Source organism: Salvelinus fontinalis, chromosome 14 (assembly GCF_029448725.1).
Source record: "Salvelinus fontinalis isolate EN_2023a chromosome 14, ASM2944872v1, whole genome shotgun sequence".
NCBI lineage: Eukaryota > Metazoa > Chordata > Actinopteri > Salmoniformes > Salmonidae > Salvelinus > Salvelinus fontinalis.
In genome coordinates this window covers 38470621-38490428 of record NC_074678.1, presented here as the reverse complement: position 1 = coordinate 38490428, position 19808 = coordinate 38470621, and the positions used below count along the sequence as shown (strand labels likewise).

Genomic DNA, 19808 nt, shown 5'->3' with positions numbered 1-19808 from the left:
AATGGTCGCATTGCAATGATGTCAGAACAAACCGGCTGTGCTTTAGCGTGTATTTTAACCAGTAGATGTCAATAAAACACCATATTATTTAATGATTGGGTCCCAAAGAATGTGCCTCACTGATCTGTTCATATTACTGGCAATCCATTTATATGGTTTTCTCCATCTGTGAATCTTGTAAAGGAAACATTCACACAGCATACATAATACAAAAACTTTATTTCCTTGTTTGATTGCAGATTGTTTGCATTATATTTACATTATAATACAATTATGAAGGCTCTTGTAGTCATATCCTGGTGTGTGTCAACCAGAAAATGAATCCCTACATGAAAGAATAATATTACTATTTCATATACAACTTTGAGGCAAAGCAGTTCGGTCATGGTTATCACAATTTGATGGGTAACTTGGCTTTCTGTTTTACTTATGGTCTGGTAACAGTTTTGGATAATCATACTATTTCTTTCTCTCGTATCACAGGTCTCTTGTGTGCTAAGGTCATGCACAACAATGCCTGAGCTGTGTCAAAGGACTCATTCTTCACACATACTGTACAGAACATTACTACTTTCAAAGTTAGTGTTCACACTGAGACCGTTGACATTACTTACTCATGGGTCCACTGTTACACCCTGATCATGGAACAAATGTAGTTCAGTAGCTAGCTAGCTCTTGCAAGTAAGTAACTCATATCAGGTCATTGAGTTGAATTGCCAGACAAAATGTGTTTTATGTACAGCGAGATTTCATCACGAACATTGAAGCTACATTCATACAACTATACACAAAGCAACATTTTAATTATTGAAATAAATACAGATAATTCACATCAACAGCCTTTGGACCATTAAACATTTTTTTGCAAAGGAATGCATTTGTTACTGAATGTTTGCAAGATGGCTGCCTAGGATAGACCTTTTGAAGGCCTTTGAAATGAAAGGTCATGTACATTGAATTCAAGTTAGGGCATTTCCTCTACATTTTAGACAGACATGGTATTGCTAGTGTTCATGGTTATATTCATATTCAAAATCTCTCAAGTTCCTGAGCTGACATTTTAATGATCAATTAACTTTCTATAGTTCTACATCTCACTAAGTAGATAGCCTAACATTCATGCCTTTATGTACGGCAATTGCAGAAGTCCGATTGTATGCTCATACAGTACTTTAGAAACCATTTCTCATTTCAATAATCGATCAATCCGAAGCCAATAAACAAAGGGTCTGATGATGCACGGATGGACTGCGGACGACACTCATGTGGCTGGCTGTCTCAACATTGTGACATGCCCATCATTGGCCCTCGAAATGTAAACAAAACGACAGTATAGACTTTGCATACAGGTACCATAAAGAGGTAGGAAACATAGCACAGCAGTCAGGAGTTTTTTAGTACCTATATATTTCTGAAAGCAAAACAATCTATTGTGATTTTAGGCTACCCTATGCAATGCAGTACAACCTTGAATATAACACTAATAGCATGTCATTCAGTGAGTGTTAATAAGACCCTAATCTCACCATTCTAATCAGTCTGGAAATATTGCAGTATGTTTATTCACATAAATAAAAAATAAGCACATGATGGAGCAATTGAATGAGAATAAAACTATATTAATGACCGGAGAGCTTAATACCAAAGGAAAATGTTCTGGGTACATGTTCAATTCATGCAAAATTGTAGAAAATAAGAATAGGGAAAAAAATAACAGGAGTTTTACATTGATGAACTACACTGTTTAATAGCAGCAGTAAAGAGCAATGAAAGATACTAATGCTTGAAGGGTGAATTGTTACTAACATAGAAAATAAGATGGAGATCATGTCCTATTTAAGTGAAAATGTCCTATTTAAGTGAAAATGTATCTCAAATTAACCTGCAATTCAGAACAACCTACAGTATATATAGCCTTGGCCTAAACATTGCTATCAAATGTTAGCTGTTCAAAAAGAGGCAGTTGCAGTGATCTCATCCTTCAAGAGCATTAGCTTTTATTAATTAAAAAAAGTTGAGTTGGAACCACAAAGAAAGAAATCAATAGACATGGGGGCTTTACAAACTCCCCTGTCTAGGGCTTTAAAAGAGGTGCCATGGGCACAAGTACAGAACACTTGATTTTTTTGGTGGGGTTGTCAGTCCCCATACACAAAACTGGCCGAGGTAAAGATTGATTGACGAAAAAGACAGTCTCAGTTTTGATGTTCTCAAATTCAGGTTGTTTGTTCAAGATGAATGGTAACAAGCAAATACTGTGAAACTCAAATGACTGAAAAAGAGCAACATCAATAGAGTAAATAATACTAAATACATTATGTACAAACTCTAAGAACACCATTTTGATTTGTAAAGTCAAGCAGTTCAGTATTCTTTTTAGATTGAGACAACGAAGTTGCATTGACCCACTGGATTGGTCAGCAAAGGCAGATAATCTGTGTAGGGCCTGAGAAAATGTTCCCTTTCACTAACTCAATAAGAACATGCTTGTAGTAAATAGCAGTTACTAACACTTCACCTCATACGGAGTCTCTCTATGGTGCGTCAGAATGTGTATTGAGGGACTACAGTACCTTGACAAGTGATAAGATCTCTATCTATACATAGAGCAGGCTCAGTACTAGGTATGGCAGGCACCTGTCCTGTATTTAGTTTTGCATCTTGGTTCTTGGATAGTTTCCAAAATAATGGTGTGTGTGTGTGTGAGAGATAGTTCCCTCTGTAACATATAAAATCTGTCACGCGTCCTCCCTTCCATTCCAATACAACAACAGTAAAGACAGACATGACCAATCAAAAATCCACTGACCACTGAACGCACACCAACGGCTCAAGCTCAACCCAGATGAACCATCTTCCTCCTTATTTATTCACATCTGTAAACTCAAATTTAATCCAGAAGATAAAATAAAAATAGATAAATAAAATAACTGCTGCACCTTTGACCTGAAACAGTTCCAAAACAAACAGCTAATCCTCTTCCTCCCTTTTCAAAAATGTCATCCTCCAGTACGAAAAAAACAATATCAAATGAAGGCCTTGCAGCTTCTTGCTAGAGAAATAAATCATTCTGGTTTTTAAATACAGTGTTGCGGACAGGCAGTAGGTAGGTATGTACAGGTGAGCCCTCTCCTCTACCATCAATCCCTCGCTCCCTAGCGCTGAGAGAGGGACGGTGCGGTCAGTGGGGCCGACTGCTGGATTCAGACACCTGCCTTTTACGGGGAGTACCGTAACCATTAAGGCTGCTGTTCAGGCGTTTGGTCAGACCACCGTTCAGAATGTCCTGGATGTGCTGAACTATAAGGTTTATGGCAACTGTAAGGAGAGGGAAGAAAGCATTCAGAGGGCATTGAAAGATAATCTCACAAGGTTTTTCCTTCCTCTCTTATCCAGATAAAATGAAAGCAAAACAAGTTCCAGAATTTAAAAGCATCACAATTTCACTAATAAGAACTGCAAATTAGTGAGAAATCTACAATTGACCTTGCCATTCCAAAACAGAGACAGTCAAACATTCCCAGGACAAAACGGTTAATCTAGTCTGATTTCCATAGCATGTCACACCATCTATCTCAGAACAGAAGAACCATCCCTTACAGTCACATCAGCCTTAAGTAATTGTACTATCGCAGGGTAAGAGACTGCACTGATTACCAATGTAAATGACGGACTATGGGGAGCCGTGTTCCAATAATGAGTCAGTAGTGTTTGTCACATACCAGCATACTTGCTTGCTTACATAAGGCAGCCATCTTGAAAAACAAAGTAAAAAACTCACCAAGATTATCTGCTCCTCTGGGAATGATCACGTCAGCGCACTTCTTGGTCTACAGATGGTGAAGAAATAAATATGATTAGCAATACGATCTGAACCAGGGCCAGGGAGTTCAATACCTTTCAAGAGGAGGTCCATCCGTGCAACAACTAACAATGACACAAATAGATTGATCCAAGGTTGTTAAAATATTTGTTGTGGCAGTATCATAGCTAGGTACTCACTGGCAGACAGAACTCCTCAAAGGCAGGCTTAACAAAGGTGATGTATTGCGTTAGCACCTGCTCCAGATCCCTACCTCGCTCGCCGATGTCTCTGAGCACTGAGGAGGGAACACAGAACAGGAGTGGAGCTGTCAGTGTGATTTTTCCGTGATTCTTACGAAGCTAGTACGCGTCTACATTTTTTGTCTGTAATGTCTTTTCAATATATGTCGGACCCCAGTAAGACTAGCTGTCGCCATTGACGTCAGCTAATGGAGATTGTAAGAAATTCAAATCATTCATGTCCTCCAGGCCCCATATTGGAAGCCCACTGCTGTCTTTTTACAATTCACAAGTGTCATGTTTGATGCATTTCACCCAATGAAATGGGAAATATATATGTCTATCGTTTCACCTCTGCGTGAAAGCCGTGTGTCTGCGTCTGTGTCCACAAACAGCTTCATCTGGAACAGGTCCCTGATCTCCTGAGAGTAGAACATCAAGATGCCCTCGAACAGCACCACGTCTGCTGGGTACACCATCACCACCTCCTCCTTCCTGATACACACACACACCGGGTAGAGGGCAATGTGTATGAGGTATGTGTGTGTGGTGTGTGTGTCCGGACCACTAACCTGGAATGGGTGACAAAGTCATACACTGGGATTTGCACTGTTTTGCCCTCCAAGATGTCCCACAACGTTTTCACGATGAGCTCGTTGTCAAATGCATCTGAGAAGAGGAAGAGAGGACAAAGGAACTCAGAACCATGGTGTGTCTGTGTCTCCATGTCTGCTGGTGCCACCGTGCCAGACCATAGGATCTAGATCTAATCCCCACAAAGAGATGACATGTGGGATAGAATATATGCTGATATGGCTGGCAGATGCATGCTGGCCAGCCAACCCTTACAATATATGCCAGAATCAGAGCTAGCCAGCCAGCCCAGACTGGCTAAGATATATCACACAGTCAGTCAGTCAGTCAGTCCAGACTGACTAAGATATCACAGCCAGCCAAACACAAAGCCAGACTGAAATGACTAAGACATAGGTTGTGTCCGAAATAGCAAACTATTCCCCATTTAGTGCACTACTTCTGATCAGGGCCAGGGCCCATACAGTATCTACTAGCGGTCGACCGATTAATTGGAACGGCCGATTAATTAGGGCCGATTTCAAGTTTTCATAACAATCGGAAATCGGTATTTTTGGACGCTGATTTTTCCGATATTTTTTTAATTCCTCTATTTAACTAGGCAAGTCAGTTAATAACACATTCTTATTTTCAATGACGGCCTAGGAACGGTGGGTTAACTGCCTTGTTCAGGGGCAGAACGACAGATATTTACCTTGTCAGCTCAGGGATTCAATCTTGCAACCTTACAGTTAACTAGTCCAACGCTCTAACCACCTGCCTCACGAGGAGCCTGCCTGTTACGCGAATGCAGTAAGAAGCCAAGGTAAGGTGCTAGCTAGCATTAAACTTATCTTATAAAAAACAATCAATCAATCATAATCACTAGTTATAACTACACATGGTTGATGATATTACTAGTTTATCTAGCGTGTCCTGCGTTGCATATAATCGATGCAGTGCGCATTTGCGAAAAAGGACTGTCGTTGCTCCAACGTGTACCTAACCATAAACATCAATGCCTTTCTTAAAATCAATACACAGAAGTATATATTTTTAAACCTGCATATTTAGCTAAAAGAAATCTAGGTTATCAGGCAATATTAACCAGGTGAAATTGTGTCACTTCTCTTGCGTTCATTGCACAGAGTCAGGGTATATGCAACAGTTTGGGCCGCCTGGCTCAATGCGAACTAATTTGCCAGAATTTTACGTAATTATGACATAACATTGAAGGTTGTGCAATGTAACAGGAATATTTAGACTTATGGATGGTTCCGTATTTCACTGAAAGAATAAACGTTTTGTTTGAGATGATAGTTTCCAGATTCGACCATATTAATGACCTAAGGCTCGTATTTCTGTGTGTTATTATGTTATAATTAAGTCTATGATTTGATAGAGCAGTCTGACTGAGCGATGATAAGCACCAGCAGGCTCGTAAGCATTCATTCAAACAGCACTTTCCTGCGTTTTGCCAGCAGCTCTTCGCTGTGCTTCAAGCATTGCGCTGTTTATGACTTCAAGCCTATCAACTCCCCGAGATTAGGCTGGTGTAACCGATGTGAAATGGCAAGATAGTTAGCGGGGTGCGCGCTAATAGCGTTTCAAACGTCACTCGCTCTGAGACTTGGAGTAGTTGTTCCCCTTGCTCTGCATGGGTAACGCTGCTTCGAGGGTGGCTGTTGTTGATGTGTTCCTGATTCGAACCCAGGTAGCGCCGAGGAGAAGGATGGAAGCTATACTGTTACACTGGCAATACTAAAGTGCCTATAAGAAGATCCAATAGTCAAAGGTATATGAAATACAAATCGTATAGAGAGAAATAGTCCTGTAATAACTACAACCTAAAACTTCTTACCTGGGAATATTGAAGACTCATGTTAAAAGGAACCACCAGCTTTCATATGTTCTCATGTTCTGAGCAAGGAACTTAAACATTAGCTTTCTTACATGGCACATATTGCACTTTTACTTTCTTCTCCAACACTTAGTTTCGGTATTATTTAAACCAAATTGAACATGTTTCATTATTTATTTGAGGCTAAATTGATTTTATTGATATATTATATTAAGTTAAAATAAGTGTTCATTCAGTATTGTTGTAATTGTCATTATTACAAATACATTTTAAAAATAATCGGCATCGACTTTTTTTAGTCCTCCAATAATCGGTATCGGCGTTGAAAAATCATAATCGGTCGACCTCTAGTATCTACCACACTGTCTGAGACAGACTGCTGAGTATCTACTCTGAGAGACTTTCAACACAGCACACAGCAGTCTATCACTGGCCATCAGGCCATTCTGATCATTCTACTTCTAAGAACTGGAGGGGAAAGCCAAACAGAAGTTTTCCACATTATGAAACTCCATTTGAGTAGAAACAAAATCATGCAACCATTTGTTTTCAGTGAGAGAAGAGCAAGAGGAAGTGAGAGTGGAGTCATCTTTTACACTGGAAACCAAGAGATACAGTCCCAGTCAAAAGTTTGGACACACCTACTTATTCAAGGGTTTTGCGCTTAGCTGTCATCAAGGTAAAGGGTGGCTACTTTGAAGAATCTAAATATTAAATATATTTAGATTTGTTTAACACTTTTTTGGTTACTACATGATTCCATATGTGTTATTTCATAGTTTTGATGTCTTCACTATTATTCTACAACGTAGAAAATAGTAAAAATAAAGAAAAACCCTGGAATGAGCAGGTGTGTCTAAACTTTTGACTGATGCTGTAGCTACATTTGATAGTTGGTAAAATATTCCATACATAAAAAATAAAAAAAGAGTAACTATTTAGCAACTGACACAATGTAATGTATCCAGATGTATAGATAAATAAATAGATGAGCTAAATACCTGGGTGGTCGAAGTTGAACTGTCCCTTCAGTGCCTTGGCCTTCTGGTCCGGAGTAAGGACCCTGTAGAAGCTGTCTTGGCTGAGAATGGCCACCTGGCGCTGGTGATGGTCAATCTTGTTCTGGCCAAGCAGCTCCATGATCTTACCGCAGACAGAACTCTGGCCGGGGAGGAGGAAGATGAGGGGGAGGAGAAGAAACAGAGAGGATATCAAGTTATTAACAGTCTTTCTGGTTGTGATCTGAAGTAAGTTGTGGTGTGGTTTTGATGTGTTCATTGAGATTTGCAGATAAAAGCATGTCAAAAATATGAATGGGTCATAAAACATACAGTGATATACCAGATTATGACAGAGATGGATGCAGTATATTAGAAGACACATTTGCAGCTATGCACAATAGCTCAACATGTGGTCACCTTGCCTGGTTTACAGCTGACTACAATATGCACGGTTAAGACCGTAACTTAAATTTTAACACATGAAGTCCAAACCAGACATTAACATGTGTTTGCTTTGTAGTAGTTTCTTGTAGATAAATGTAGAAAATTTGTGCAGATAAGAAATGATTTAACCCTTTCACATGTAGAGCCTCTAGCCCTGCTCAATATGCCTTAACCAACCATGTAGTTTCACATCCCACATATGCGGTGACATCACCTGGTTTAAACATCTCTAGAGACAATCTCTCTCTCATCATTACTCAATGCCTAGGTTTACCTCCAATGTACTCACATCCTACCATACCTTTGTCTGTACATTATGCCTTGAACCTATTCTATCGCGCCCAGAAACCTTCTCCTTTTACTCTCTGTTCCGAACGTACTAGACGACCAGTTCTGCTAGCCTTTAGCCGTACCCTTATCCTACTCCTCCTCTGTTCCTCTGTTGATGTAGAGGTTAATCCAGGACCTGCAGTGCCTAGCTCCACTCCTACTCACCAGGTGCTCTCATTTGCTGACTTCAGTAACTGTAAAAGCCTTGGTTTCATGCATGTTAAAATTAGAAGCCTCCTCTCAAAGTGTGTTTTATTCACTGCTTTAGCACACTCTGCCAACCTGGATGTCCTAGCCGTGTCTGAATCCTGGCTTAGGAAGACCACCAAAAACCCTGACATTTCCAACCCTAACTACAACATCTTCCGACAAGATAGAAATGCAAAAGGGGGCGGTGTTGAAATCTACTGCAGAGATAGCCTGCAGAGTTCAGTCTTACTATCCAGGTCTGTACCCAAACAATTTGAGCTTCTACTTTTAAAAATGCACCATTCCAGAAACAAGTCTCTCACCGTTACCGCTTGCTATAGACCACCCTCTGCCCCCAGGTGTGCCCTGGACACCATATGTGAATTGATTGCCCCCCATCTATCTTCAGAGCTCGTGCTGCTAGGTGACCTAAACTGGGACATGCTTAACACCCCGGCCATCCTACAATCTAAGCTTGATGCCCTCAATCTCACACAAACTATCAATGAACCCACCTGGTACAATCCCAAATCTGTAAACACAGGCACCATCATAGATATCATCCTAACCAACTTGCCCTCCAAATACACCTCTGCTGTCTTCAACCAGGATCTCAGAGATCACCGCCTCATTGCCTGCATTTGTAATTGATCTGTGATCAAACGACCACACCCTCATCGCTGTCAAACGCTCCCTAAAACACTTCAGCGAGCAGGCCTTTCTAATCAACCTGGCCTGGGTATCCTAGAAGGATATTGACCTCATCCCGTCAGTAGAGGATGCCTGATTATTCTTTAAAAGTGCCTTCCTCACCATCTTAAATAAGCATGCCCCATTCAATTTGTTTAACCAGAAACAGATATTGCCCTTGGTTCTCTCCAGATCTGACTGCCCTTGACCAAAAACATCCTGTGGCGTTCTGCATTAGCATCGAATAGCCAACGCGATATGCAACTTTTCAGGGATGTTTGGAACCAATATACACAGGCAGTTAGGAAAGCTAAGGCTAGCTTTTTCAAACAGAAATGTTCATCCTGTAGCACAAACTCAAAAAAGTTCTGGGACGCTGTAAAGTCCATGGAGAATAAGAGCACCTCCTCCCAGCTGCCTACTGCACTGAGGCTAGGAAACACTGTCACAACCGATAAATCCACTATAATTGACAATTTAAATAAGCATTTTCCTACGGCTGGCCACGCTTTCCACTTGGCAACCCCTACCCCGATCAATAGCCCTGTACCCCCCACAGCAACTTGCCCAAGCCTCCCCCATTTCTCCTTTACCCAAAACCAGATAGCTGATGTTCTGAAAGAGCTGCAAAATCTGGACCCCTACAAATCAGCCGGGCTAGACAATCTGGACCCCCTCTTTCTAAAATTATCTAACGAAATTGGTGCAACCTCTATTACTAGCCTGTTCAACCTCTCTTTCGTATCGTCTGAGATTCCCAAAGATTGGAAAGCTGCCGCAGTCATCCCCCTCTTCGAAGGGGGAGACACTAGACCCAAACGGCTACAGACCTATATCTATTCTACCCTGCCTTTCTAAGGTCTTAGAAAGCCAAGTTAACAAAACAGATTACCGACCATTTCGAATCCCACCGTACCTTCTCCGCTCTGCAATCTGGTTTCAGAGCTGGTCATGGGGGCACCTGAGCCACGCTCGAGGTCCTAACGATTATCATAACCGCCATGGATAAGAGACATTACTATGCAGCAGTATTCATCAACCTGGCCAAGGCTTTCGACTCTGCCAATCACCACATTCTTATCGGCAGACTCAACAGCCTTGGTTTCTCAAATGATTGCCTCGCCTGGTTCACCAAATACTTCTCTGACAGAGTTCAGTGTGTCAAATCGGAGGGCCTGTTGTCCGGACCTCTGGCAGTCTCTGGGGGTGCCACAGGGTTCAATTCTCGGGCCGACTCTCTTCTCTGGATACATCAATGATGTCGCTCTTGCTGCGGGTGACTCTCTGATCCACCTCTATGCAGACGACACCATTCTGTATACCTCTGGCCCTTCTTTAGACACTGTGTTAACTAACCTCCTGACGAGCTTCAATGCCATACAACTCTCCTTCCTTGGCCTCCAACTGTTCTTAAATGCAAGTAAAACTAAATGCATGCTATTCAACCGAACGGTGCCCGCACCTGCCCGCCCGTCCAGCTTCACTACTCTGGATGGTTCTAACTTAGAATATGTGGACAACTACAAATACCTAGGTGTCTGGTTAGACTGTAAACTCTCCTTCCAGACTCACACTAAGCATCTCCAATCCAAAGTTAAATCTAGAATCGGCTTCCTATTTCACAACAAAGCATCCTTCCCTCATGCTGCCAAACATACCCTCGTAAAACTGACCATCCTACCAATCCTCGACATTGGCGATGTCATTCACAAAATAGCCTCCAACACTCTACTCAACAAACTGGATGCAGTCTATCACAGTGCCATCCGTTTTGTCACCAAAGCCCCATATACCACCCATCACTGCGACCTGTACGCTCTCGTTGGCTGGCCCTCCCTTCATACTCACCGCCAAACCCACTGGCTCCAGGTCATCTACAAGTCTCTGCTAGGTAAAGCCCCGCCTTATCTCAGCTCACTGGTCACCATAGCAGCACCCACTCGTAGCACGCTCTCCAGCAGGTATATCTCACTGGTCACCCCCAAAGCCAATTCTTCCTTTAACCACCTTTCCTTCCAGTTCTCTGCTGCCACTGACTGGAACGAACTGCAAAAAAAAAAAAAAAAATCGCTGAAGCTGGAGACATCTCCCTCACTAGCTTTAAACACCAGCTGTCACAGCAGCTCACAGACCACTGCACATAGCCCATCTGTAAATAGCCCATCCAACTACCTCATCCCCATACTGTATTTATTTATCTTGCTCCTTTGCACCCCAGTATCTCTACTTGCACATTCATCTTCTGCACATCTATCACTCCGGTGTTTAATTGCTATATTGTATTATTTATTGCCTTACCTCCCTTATCCTACCTCATTTACACACACTGTATAGACTTTTTATACTGTATTATAGACTGTGTTTGTTTATTCCATGTGTAACTCTGTGTTGTGGTATGTGTCGAACTGCTTTGCTTTATCTTGGCCAGGTCGCAGTTGTAAATGAGAACTTGTTCTCAACTAGCCTACCTGGTTAAATAAAGGTTAAATAAAATAAAATAAACATCCTCTATGAAATACTGTTCTGGAACATGAATTGTGGTCCACCTGACATTCCTTTGCATGTAATATTTCTTGGTATTGTACCCCACAACAAACGGAAGAGACTAAACTAACAGTAGGGCCACCTGTTCATCAGACAGTGTTTTTTCTTATTCTGACAAACATTACAGTTGCAGTTTAGGAATTGTGTATATGTGTATGGCTGTGTGCGTGCCAGCGTGCGTGTGTGTGTGTGTCCATGAAGTCTGTAGGGCCCAGGCTGTGGATTATTAGTTAAATGGATGAGAGTGTGACCAGGACTGGTGACAAGCATTTCAGCTGGCAGCCAGGGAGTAAAGCTCAGAGATGAGAGGAATGCTCAGTGTGGATTAAACATACAAAGAAGGCCAAGTTCAGTCCCATCAAAGAAGGTATTGTTGCACGGCCATCTTGTGATACCCCTTCTTCTTTGACATCCTTGAACTATTCCCTCTGAATGTATAATCATTTATAAACTTGTATTGACTCTACAGACACATTTATTCTGCTTTATCTTCTTGAAAATATCTTTGCCCTGTCAGAGCTCTTTCCAAGGCGACACTTTTATATTCTTCACTGATGGCTAGCATGCATTTTCCCCTTTTCTGCAATACATGCATTTTCCCTTATGCAGGTTCACCTAGGCCTATTGTCTGTTGCCAGTTATCTCTGTTTTTCTGATCTCTGGTAGGCCTGAAGTAAGCAGTTAGATTATCATAGCAGTTGCCTAGTGGCACGTGTAGGTTCAGTGGTCTACGAATAGTGCCTTGCTATTGACTGACTGCCATCCTGTTGTCTTCTCTAGTGTGTCTCAGGGCCGCCTTAAAGGGACATTACAAAAATGTTCTACTTCATATTAATCATCTCCAGCACCACCCCAACATCAACATATGTGAAAATGGCACATTTCTGTTTTGTAGTAAAAATATGGAGGAAGATAAGTGTTTCCAAAGACATCAACCAATTAGTGGGCAATTAGTAGTCAATCTTCATAATTGGTTAAAATCACATGACGCACACTGATGATGTCATTGGAAATGCTTATCTTCCGCTTTTTTTCTCTCTAAAAATGGGGCAATGTTTGCATGACCTCATTTTAAACACATTCTTGCCTGATATGCCTTTTATACCTCCCGTGGACATGCCAGCATGCTGGTGACGAGTGGTAGTAGTGGTGTGCAGATGTGGTTGGGCATTTATTTGAATAAATCCATTGAATATACACCATCAAAATTAATCCATTATTAATTTGTTTAAGCAGGTCCTAAGAAACATTACAAGACTAATAAAATATTTTCAAAAGAATAGAAAAGTATATTTTGAGTATAATTAGGCATTACAGGTCTGTGCAGCCATGGCTGCACCATCCAAATAAAAATCATTAGTTTGTTATTTTTTTTCATTAAAACAGACAAGAAACACCTATTCAAATACAGTCAACACACATTTTATATTAAGAATATTATGGAATATTATGGAATATATTTTCCTGACACAACTTGTGTCACGTGAACATGTGGAACCGCTGTCATATAAAAAAAGTGATCTTTTGAAACAGTGCCCAAGTCCATGCTTTTTTAATCCACGTTTCATCGCCTTCCTACCCCCACTCCACTTTGTTCGGGAGCAGGCATAGGGTTTTATCTTCTCTCGGGGAGACAGTGGAAAAACAAAACAGAACACGAGACGTAACAGTAACTTCCTTCAGAGGGGCCGGAGGGTTAACAACATTTCTGAACACCTGCCAAATGCCACCTGTCAAATGACTATGTTGTTTCAGTCAAATTAAGGTTACCTAAAAAAATATGTACTAAAAATTAGTTAATGTAAACAAGCCTCGATGCATCTGAAAGGTCATAACAGTTTACCTAACCAGACAGACAGTTGTGAATATTTTCTAGACTAAGACAAAACACAGTGGGCTAGATAATACAGACATCACTTTATAATTCATAGTATGACTTTGGCATGGTTGAATTCAGCCTACTGTGTCTTGGAAAAAAATTACATTTATTTATTGTACCATGACTAACAGTAGCCTACATTGGGAAAAAAGCAGCTGGCTGATGTAGGCCAAGCCTTTATTATATATAGAATATACTAGATGACTGACAGGGGGCGCTGTTTTGAAGTCTGCACTGCATCCCCATTTTACTATTCCCCCACCATTGTAAAAAAAGATTTTGAAAGCTATAAAATGCATTTATTAATGTCTACATTAGTTTTGCCACATTTATTCAATTGCAGTCACCTTAATGTATATACTTTAAATTATGTCAGCTAAACATAGGAAAAAAAATAAGAATATAGAAAATATATTATATATATATATATATATATATATATATATATATATATATATATATATTATATTATATATTATAATATATATATATTTTTAGAGAGAGTAGGCCTGCTAATGTAACTGTCCCCACTATAACAAAACCATTTCCCTTTTTCACCTTTAGGTTTTATGGGCATTATGACACCTCCACTGTATTTCAATTAGAGGTCAAACAGGGAAATTGTTCTAATCGTTTTTCCACCGTTCATTTTCCCCATAGGGGATTTTAGAAACACTTAACATAAGGGATGTGTTCTTTGTAGGCTTACCCTGGAGTGACATTTTGATAACCATGTAAATCTCTCTCGGACAAGGTGACTTATCAATATATTCAGCTCTATTTACTCTGATTCGAAAATGATAAATAGCATTAAAGTAGACAGTATGCAAGACTACAAATCCCTGCAAGCTCCTGCACCTCATCTCTAGCAGACACCTTTGCTAACAAGTAGTGTCAATTTAAAACTTTCACAAGACAGTTCACAGAATTTTCAATTTAAATGTAGCCAATTTATTCATTAGTACATTTAGCTAACATTAGATAGTTAATCCAGAGATTCTTACCTTTGCCTCGATTCGGCACGCTCGTTCAGATCATCATGACATTTGTAGTTCTTTATGATAGCCACATTAGCAGGTAATTAGCATTTAATTTGTTGGGGATTATTATTTATTTACCCCGGACGACGCCGGGCCAATTGTGCTCCGCCCTATGGGTCTCCCAATCACAGCCGGTTGTAATACAGCTTGGATTCGAACCAGGGTGTCTGTAGTGACACATCTAGCACTGAGATGCAGTGCATTAGACTGCTGCGCCACTCGGGAGCCCATTGATAATATATTGATAAAATTCACCTTGTCTGTAAGAGATTTACATGTTTATCAAAATGTCACGCCAGGGTAAGTCTACATGAAACATAGCCCTTATTTTAAGTGTTTCTAAAATCCCCTAAAAGAAAAATGAATGGTGGAAAAACAATTGGAACCATTTCCCTGTTTGACCGCTATGTTATGGTTATTATGACTACTGTGGTAATCTATGGAGGACTAAGTCTTCTGAGGAATACCAATATGGCAGACCGGAGGCTTCAAAAACTCTCATTGGCCAATACATAGCAACTGCAATCTAGTGTTCATATACATTATTGGCTGTTACACATTACTGTGCCACTGACCCCATTCTAGTGTATTATGGCGTATATGCAGTGTTTTCACTGATCGACAGGCACAATCAGTTGGTCTTGTTGACGCAGTCAATAAACAATAACAATTGGTTGGATAACTGTATGGCTCTTATGAATAACAAACAATTAGTTCGGAACGGATTGTATGTGAATGTCACCGCCAAGATATTTGTCGGGAGAAGACACCGGCTTTGTCCTTCGATCGCTCACATAAACTGTTAAGATTTCCGTTAGAGTTCCCCACCCCCACGATGGTCACTGTCTCCGAGCGAGCGAAGAGTTCTTAGAAACATTGCAGATAAATTGTTGGTACTTGGATTTATTTCTTGCTACATTATAGAGCGAGAATGACAGCCATTCAAGATTCCATCGGATGGAATGACCAGCAGCATTAGCCAGACAGGTGTGAAATGCCTCCGAACAAAAGGTGTTGTAAGGCTGGGCTATATTTTAGATAGGCCGATTAGTTATAGAATATTGAACAGCCTACATTGAGATAATATGTAAAGAGAAAATATCCGAAAAGACAGGATAAAAGGGGCCATCTTTGTTTAGCAAAGTATTGATTTTCTGTCTGGGTTATCATAAATACCCTTTCTGAATTTAAATATTACTAGTCAGAATAGATTAATCGTGAAATCCATGTTTCAAGCAGGTTTGTGGAAATGTTGAATTACTTATAGCCCTATCAAATAGTGTACTAGGACAGTTTTCTACAGTCACATAAGTGGGCTAAATTCTTGCCAAACAGTGGCCTATAGCTATCATCTTAAACAATTAATGTTTTTCCTGAAATTATTAAAGAACAAACTAGCTTTGATGGAACAAATGTGACATTCATTCATTGGTCTATCATGAACCACGCGGTCAGTGCGTTCTCATATTTCAACCACGTTGACAATTCCATGTCACTATTTACAGGCTAGAAAAACAGCACATTTCTAATTCATAGAAAATCTTAATGCCAACCTTGCCGCTGGCAGTCCCTCCGGCTACCCCGATGAGGAAAGGTTGCCGTGTAACATTCTCGTTTTCGACTTGACTGTCCAGTCTTGTCTCGCTGTCGCCTGCCATGCTTGCTATAAACTCATACTGACGCACGGAGGTGGTTTTGCTCCGACTGCGCTCCTCCCTTTTTTCAGTTGTGCATTTGCTTTGATGCTCTGAGTGTGCGTGGATATCAAGCCAGCTTTTTGTAGCCTGCTTGAAATGCAGAGCGTTTACATAAGGTTTTACATGTTTTTGAAATTATCAGAACTCTATGTATCAGATAGGCCTATCGCTACATTTGATTGTCAGCTCAGACAAATTTACAATAGTTGTTGTGTGTGTGTGTGTGTGTGTGTGTGTGTGTGTGTGTGTGTGTGTGTGTGAGAGAGAGGGAGATTCCCTCCCACATATGCCCCCCTAGACACAACTGCGACAACTCCTGCAGCTCTCTCACGCTGGGTATGTACATAGTCAATCATAGGCTTCGAGGGGACTCCTACCATAGGTACACCTATAGGTCATCCCTTGGCATTAGTACTATATCATCACTGACCTCAACCCAGAGTCTCTATGAGCATTCAGTTAGTCCACTGACACCCCCATCAGATCACAGCAAAATCACAGTCTACTTGAACAAAGCAATACTCATCCAAAAGGCATCAAAGCCAAAGGAACTGAATAATATTTAGAAATACTATAGTTGGAAGGAAAGTAGTGTGGAAACCTACAAAAACAAACAATTGGGCAACAACAAATTCAATCCTTTTTAGACAACTTCCTGGACAAAACATTTTGCTGTAACAGTGAAGGTGTAAACTTGGCAGTTGAAAACCTAAACAGTATATTTGACCTCTCAGCTTCTCTATCGAATCTAAACAATTCAAGCAGACAACCTAAGAAAATTAACAACAATGACAAATGCTTTGATGAAGAATTCAAAAACCTAAGAAAGAAATTGAGAAACGTATCCAACCAAAAACATAGAGCCCAGAAAACCAGGGCCTACGCCTTCACTATGGTGAATCATTAAAACAATACAGAAATACACTACGGAAATCAGCTCAATGTAATTGAAGAATCCATAGAATCTAACCACTTCTGGGGAAATTAAACAAACAACAACAGGAAGTGTTATCTCTCCAAAACAGAGATGTATGGATAATTATTTTATTTAACTAGGCAAGTCAGTTAAGAACAAATTCTTATTTACAATGACGGCCTACCGGGTTAACTGACTTGTTCAGAACAAAACATTTTTGCTTTGTCAGCTTGGGGATTCAATCCAAAAACCTTTCGGTTACTGGACCAATGCTCTAACCACTAGGCTACCTGCTGCCCTAAAGCACTTCTCCAATATTTTGGTCTCTATAACAAAGAACAAACAGCAAAAACATATACATGATCAAATACAAATCTTCAAATCAACTTTTAAAGATGACCAGAACCCACTGGATTCTCCAATTACATTGAATGAACTACAGGACAAAATAAAAACTCTCCAACCTGAAAAGGCCTGTGGTGTTGATGGTATCCTAAATGAAATTATAAAATATACAGACTACAAATTCCAATTGTCTATACTTAAACTCTTTAACATCATCCTCAGCTTTGGTGTTTTCCCCAATATTTGGAACCAAGGACTGATCACCCCAATCCACAAAAGTGTAGACAAATTTGACCCCAATAACTACCATGGGATATGCATCAACAGCAACCTTGGGGAAATCCTCTGCATTATCATTAACAGCAGACTTGTACATTTCCTGAGTGAAAACAATGTACTGAGCAAATGTCAAATTGGCTTTTTACCAAATTAACGTACAACAGACCACATATTCACCCTGCATTTCCTAACTGACAAACAAACAAACCAAATCAAAGGCAATGTCTTCTCATGCTTTGTTGATTTCAAAAAAGCTTTTCATTCAATTTGTCATGAGGGTCAGCCATACAAATTGATGGAAAGCGGTGTTGGGGGAAAAACATTTACCATTATAAAATCCATGTACACAAACAAGTGTGCTGTTAAAATTGGTAAAAAACACACATTTATTTCCACAGGGCCGTGGGGTGAGAGACGGATGCAGTTTGAGCCCTACCCTCTTCTTCAAGGTGTCCAAGCTTGTAGCATCATACCCAAGAAGACTCAAGGCTGTAATCACTGCCAAAGGTGCTTCAAAAAAGTACTGAGTAAAGGGTCTGAATACTTATGTAAATATGATATTTCAGTTTGAAAATTTTTATACATTTGCAAACATTTCTAAAACCTGTTTTTGCTTTGTCATTATGGGGTATTGTGTGTAGATTGATGATGATAAAAAATATAAGTATATATTTCAGAATAAGGCTGTAACCTACCAAAATTTGGAAAAAGTCAAGGGGTATGAATACTTTCCGAATGCACTGTATATCAAATAATTGGCGAGGGCACTAGAACAGTCTGCAGCCTCCCCTAATAGAAGTCTAAAGTCAAATGTCTGCTGTTTGCTGATGATATGGTGCTTCTGTCCCCAACCAAGGAGGGCCTACAGCAGCACCTAGATCTTCTGCACAAATTCTGTCAGACCTGGGAGAAACTGTCCCTGACAGTAAATCTCAGTAAGACAAAAATAATGGTGCTCCAAAAAAGGTCCAGTTGCTAGGACTGCAAATACAAATTCCATCTAGACACCATTGCCCTAAAGCACACAAAAAAACAATACATACCTCAGCGCCACAGGTAACTTACACAAAGCTGTGAACGATCTGAGAGACATTATTTACATTTTTTGACCTCTTTTTCTCCCCAATTTCATGATATCCCATTGGTAGTTACAGTCTTGTCCCTTCACTGCAACTCCTGTACAGACTTGGGAGAGGTGAAGTTCAAGAGCCATGCATTTTCCGAAACACAACCCTGCCACAGGAATCAATAGAATGTGACGGGACATCCCGGCCGGCCAAGCCCTCCCCTAACCTGGATGACACTGGGCCAATTGTGCATCGCCTCATGGTCTCCTGGTCACGACCGGCTGTAACACAGCCCAGGATTGAACCCAGGCCTGTAGTGACGCCTAAAGCACTCTGATGTAGTGCCTTAGACCGCTGCACCACTCGGCAGGCCCAAGAGGGCCTTCTACGCCAACAAAAGGAACATAAAATTCAACATACCAATTTGGATCTGGCTAAAAATACTTGAATCAGTTGTAGAACCCATTGCCCTTTATGGTTGTGAGGTCTGGGGTTCGTTCACCAACCAAGAATTCACAAAATGGGACAAATACCAAATTGAGACTGCATGCAGAACTCTGCAAAAATATCCTCTGTGTACGACATAAAACACCAAATAATGATTGCAGAACTGAATTAGGCCGATAACCACTAATTATCAAAATCCAGAAAAGAGCAATTACAGTTGAAGTCGGAAGTTTACATACACCTCAGCCAAATACATTTAAACTCTGTTTTTCACAATTCCTGACATTTAATCCTAGTAAAAATTCCCTGTCTTAGGTAAATTAGGATCACCACTTTATTTTAAGAATGTGAAATGTCAGAATAATAGTAGAGAGAATGATTTATTTCAGCTTTTATTTCTTTCATCACATTCCCAGTGGGTCAGAAGTTTACATACACTCAATTAGTATTTGGTAGCATTGC

General features: G+C 40.4%; 1 protein-coding gene across 2 annotated transcripts; it reads right to left on the bottom strand.

Annotated features, from left to right (window-relative positions):
• Positions 1 to 202: 202 nt before the first annotated feature.
• On the bottom strand, positions 203 to 16323 carry LOC129810789 (uridine-cytidine kinase 2-A-like). Of its 2 annotated transcripts, XM_055861676.1 has the most exons (8): positions 16149 to 16235; positions 10981 to 11178; positions 7480 to 7639; positions 4617 to 4713; positions 4397 to 4539; positions 4003 to 4100; positions 3782 to 3830; positions 203 to 3318 (listed from the first exon to the last, which is right to left on the bottom strand). In XM_055861676.1, the coding sequence occupies exons 3-8, from the start codon at positions 7616 to 7618 to the stop codon at positions 3182 to 3184; spliced, it is 663 nt and encodes a 220-aa protein (XP_055717651.1). In that variant the 5' UTR covers positions 7619 to 7639; positions 10981 to 11178; positions 16149 to 16235; the 3' UTR covers positions 203 to 3181. The 2 variants fall into 2 exon arrangements, with proteins under 2 accessions (XP_055717651.1, XP_055717650.1); XM_055861675.1 differs by lacking the exon at positions 10981 to 11178 and having other exon boundaries at positions 16149 to 16323.
• Positions 16324 to 19808: the final 3485 nt, after the last annotated feature.

Excerpts from the sequence above, each read along its gene's own strand:
- LOC129810789 (XM_055861675.1), bottom strand. The coding sequence starts at position 16,253 with ATGGCAGGCGACAGCGAGACAAGACTGGACAGTCAAGTCGAAAACGAG. Across the intron at positions 4,540-4,616 it reads GACTTTGTCACCCATTCCAG|GAAGGAGGAGGTGGTGATGG; the intron begins GTTAGTGGTCCG and ends TGTGTGTATCAG. Across the intron at positions 4,101-4,396 it reads CACACGGCTTTCACGCAGAG|TGCTCAGAGACATCGGCGAG; the intron begins GTGAAACGATAG and ends TTCCCTCCTCAG.